The 2413-nt window shown below is 37.9% G+C and overlaps 1 protein-coding gene across 1 annotated transcript; it reads left to right on the top strand.

Annotated features, from left to right (window-relative positions):
* The first annotated feature begins 351 nt into the window (after positions 1-351).
* CLDN17 (claudin 17) lies at positions 352-1026 on the top strand. The gene has a single exon (XM_059165279.1). The coding sequence runs from the start codon at positions 352-354 to the stop codon at positions 1024-1026; it is 675 nt and encodes a 224-aa protein (XP_059021262.1).
* The last annotated feature ends 1387 nt before the right edge of the window (positions 1027-2413 follow it).

Here is a 2413-nt window from a genome sequence, read left to right as displayed (position 1 = left end):
TTAATTACAACACTGCTAAGACAATAATAATAAGAGGAATACCAAAGTTGAATGCAGTATTTCTTGACACACCTCTGACTACCTTCTTATTGGCTGGGAAACAATTATATATGACTAGTAAATAATCCATACAGAGATGAATGTCTGTGTAGAAAGGCAGCATGCATTTACAACAGGTACTTCTAGTCAGGCCAAGTTCACTCACTGTTGCTGATTTCAACTAAAGCGTTATGGGCAGTAACCGTGGAGAACCTCTTCAGAGATTGATGTAGACTCAGAGGCCTCATCCAAGTTCAGGATTTCGAGCAGCTTCTACCCTTCCAGATTGGCTCAGTCTTCAAAGGAGAGGCGATGGCCTTTTATCCCCTGCAGATTGCTGGTCTGGTTCTTGGGTTCCTTGGCGTGGTTGGGACTCTTGCCACAACCCTTCTGCCTCAGTGGAGGGTATCGGCTTTTATTGGCAGCAACATTATTGTTTTTGAAAGGCTCTGGGAAGGGCTTTGGATGAACTGCATTCGACAAGCCAAGGTCCGGTTGCAGTGCAAATTCTATAGTTCTTTGTTGGCGCTCCCACCTGTCCTAGAAGCAGCGCGCGCCCTCATGTGTGTGGCAGTTGCTCTCTCCTTCGTCGCTCTGCTCCTTGGCATCTGTGGCATGAAGCAGATCCAGTGCACCGGCTCTAACGAGAAGGCCAAAGCATACCTTCTAGGGACTTCGGGGATCCTCTTCATCCTGACCGGCATCTTCGTTCTGATTCCAGTGTGCTGGACAGCCAACATCATCATCAGGGATTTCTACAACCCAGCCATCCACGTGGGTCAGAAACGAGAGCTGGGAGCAGCCCTTTTCCTCGGCTGGGCGAGCACCGCCGTCCTTTCCATTGCAGGGGGTCTGCTCTGTGGGTTCTGCTGTTGCAACAGAAAGCAGCAAAGGCTCAGATATCCAGCCCCTGGGTATTGTGTGCCACACACAGAGAAGCGAAGGAACGTGACAATGTTTAGTAAGACTTCCACCAGTTATGTCTAATACCTGCTTTTGGTTCAAACTCTGGATTACAATCAAAGTGTTTTATAGAGTCCTGCCAGACACTGTAAGTACGTCAGGCATGAGAACTTGCTTTATGGCTGCATTTAAATTGAGATGAAAGTATAAAGGATATATAGATTGTACTCTGTCACTTGTGTTAGGAATAGAAATGACTTGCTTTGGGCATTCTGATCTCATGTGTATTAAATGCATTTGTACACACATAATCCCCATTCCAATTTGAGTAGTCAGAAATCAAGTATATCCACATCCTTAGTATAATGGTAACTCCTGTTTTTTGACAATCATATATCACCTGTTATGAAATTCAAATTTTATTGCAATTGATAACATGTAACAATAAAACATATTCTAAAACATAACCTATTTTTCCTCCAAAATTATTTCTTATACTAATACAGTAACAATTTTCTTTTTTAAACAATTACTCTGAAAAATAATAGATCTCAAATAAGGATTTTTAATTAAACTTATCAAAATATAGAAATGCCCATCTAATAAAAACATTTGGTGTTCCTTTTGGAAACTCAAATGCACTGGCATGGAAACACTTTCAGGGGAAAAAAGGGCACTGATTTATCCTAGGTAATTTATGATGATGATTATTTAAAGCACCTAATTTATATAGTTAAATTTCCCTGGAATTATATATTCAAAGGAAAGTAATTGATAAATGAAAAGTAATATGTTTCATAAGTTATAATTTACACCTACAACAAACAGAAGCTATCTATTTTGATAAGGCACATCAATATAATGCTATAAACACTCAACTCTCATCAAGAGGAAATATGGTTCTAATTAGGGAATTGAGGTTTGGGTGTTGAAGGGAATGGTTTCTGTTCTTTGTTTTATTCTTTAGTCATTGTTGAGGTCTACACATGCAAAGCAAAATGAAGAATTAAGATAATGATTCAGGTGATTAGTGAGGCTAAAATAAGTACCTCCATTTTATTTTGAAATAAATAAATAAGTATGGCTAAGACATCTTGTTTTGCTTGAATTATGTGTACTATTTCCTCAATTCTTTACTTCCCATTCATTTAACATGCCATACTTAAAGTGCCAGTATCAGGGTTATTATAAGTGTGTGTGGGGGGGAGGAGGCTGGGAATATGAGGGTTTGTGGAGCAAAAGCACTCCTATGAGTGTGCTGAATATTTCCAATATCTTATGAACCAATCAATGTTTATATTTGTAATTCTAACTCTTCAAATATTGTTTCTTTTATAATAAACTGTATGTAATTTACAGTACCTATTTGCAATGAAAAGATTAAATTTGTTCACCAAATATTTATTGATATCCAACCTTATTATAATAAAATAATAAAATACTTACATGTTTTCAATTATGTTGATATATT

Source organism: Mustela lutreola, chromosome 2, assembly GCF_030435805.1.
Source record: "Mustela lutreola isolate mMusLut2 chromosome 2, mMusLut2.pri, whole genome shotgun sequence".
Lineage (NCBI taxonomy): Eukaryota > Metazoa > Chordata > Mammalia > Carnivora > Mustelidae > Mustela > Mustela lutreola.
The sequence above is the reverse complement of the archived record's forward strand: the minus strand, read 5'-3'. Positions and strand labels throughout refer to the sequence as shown.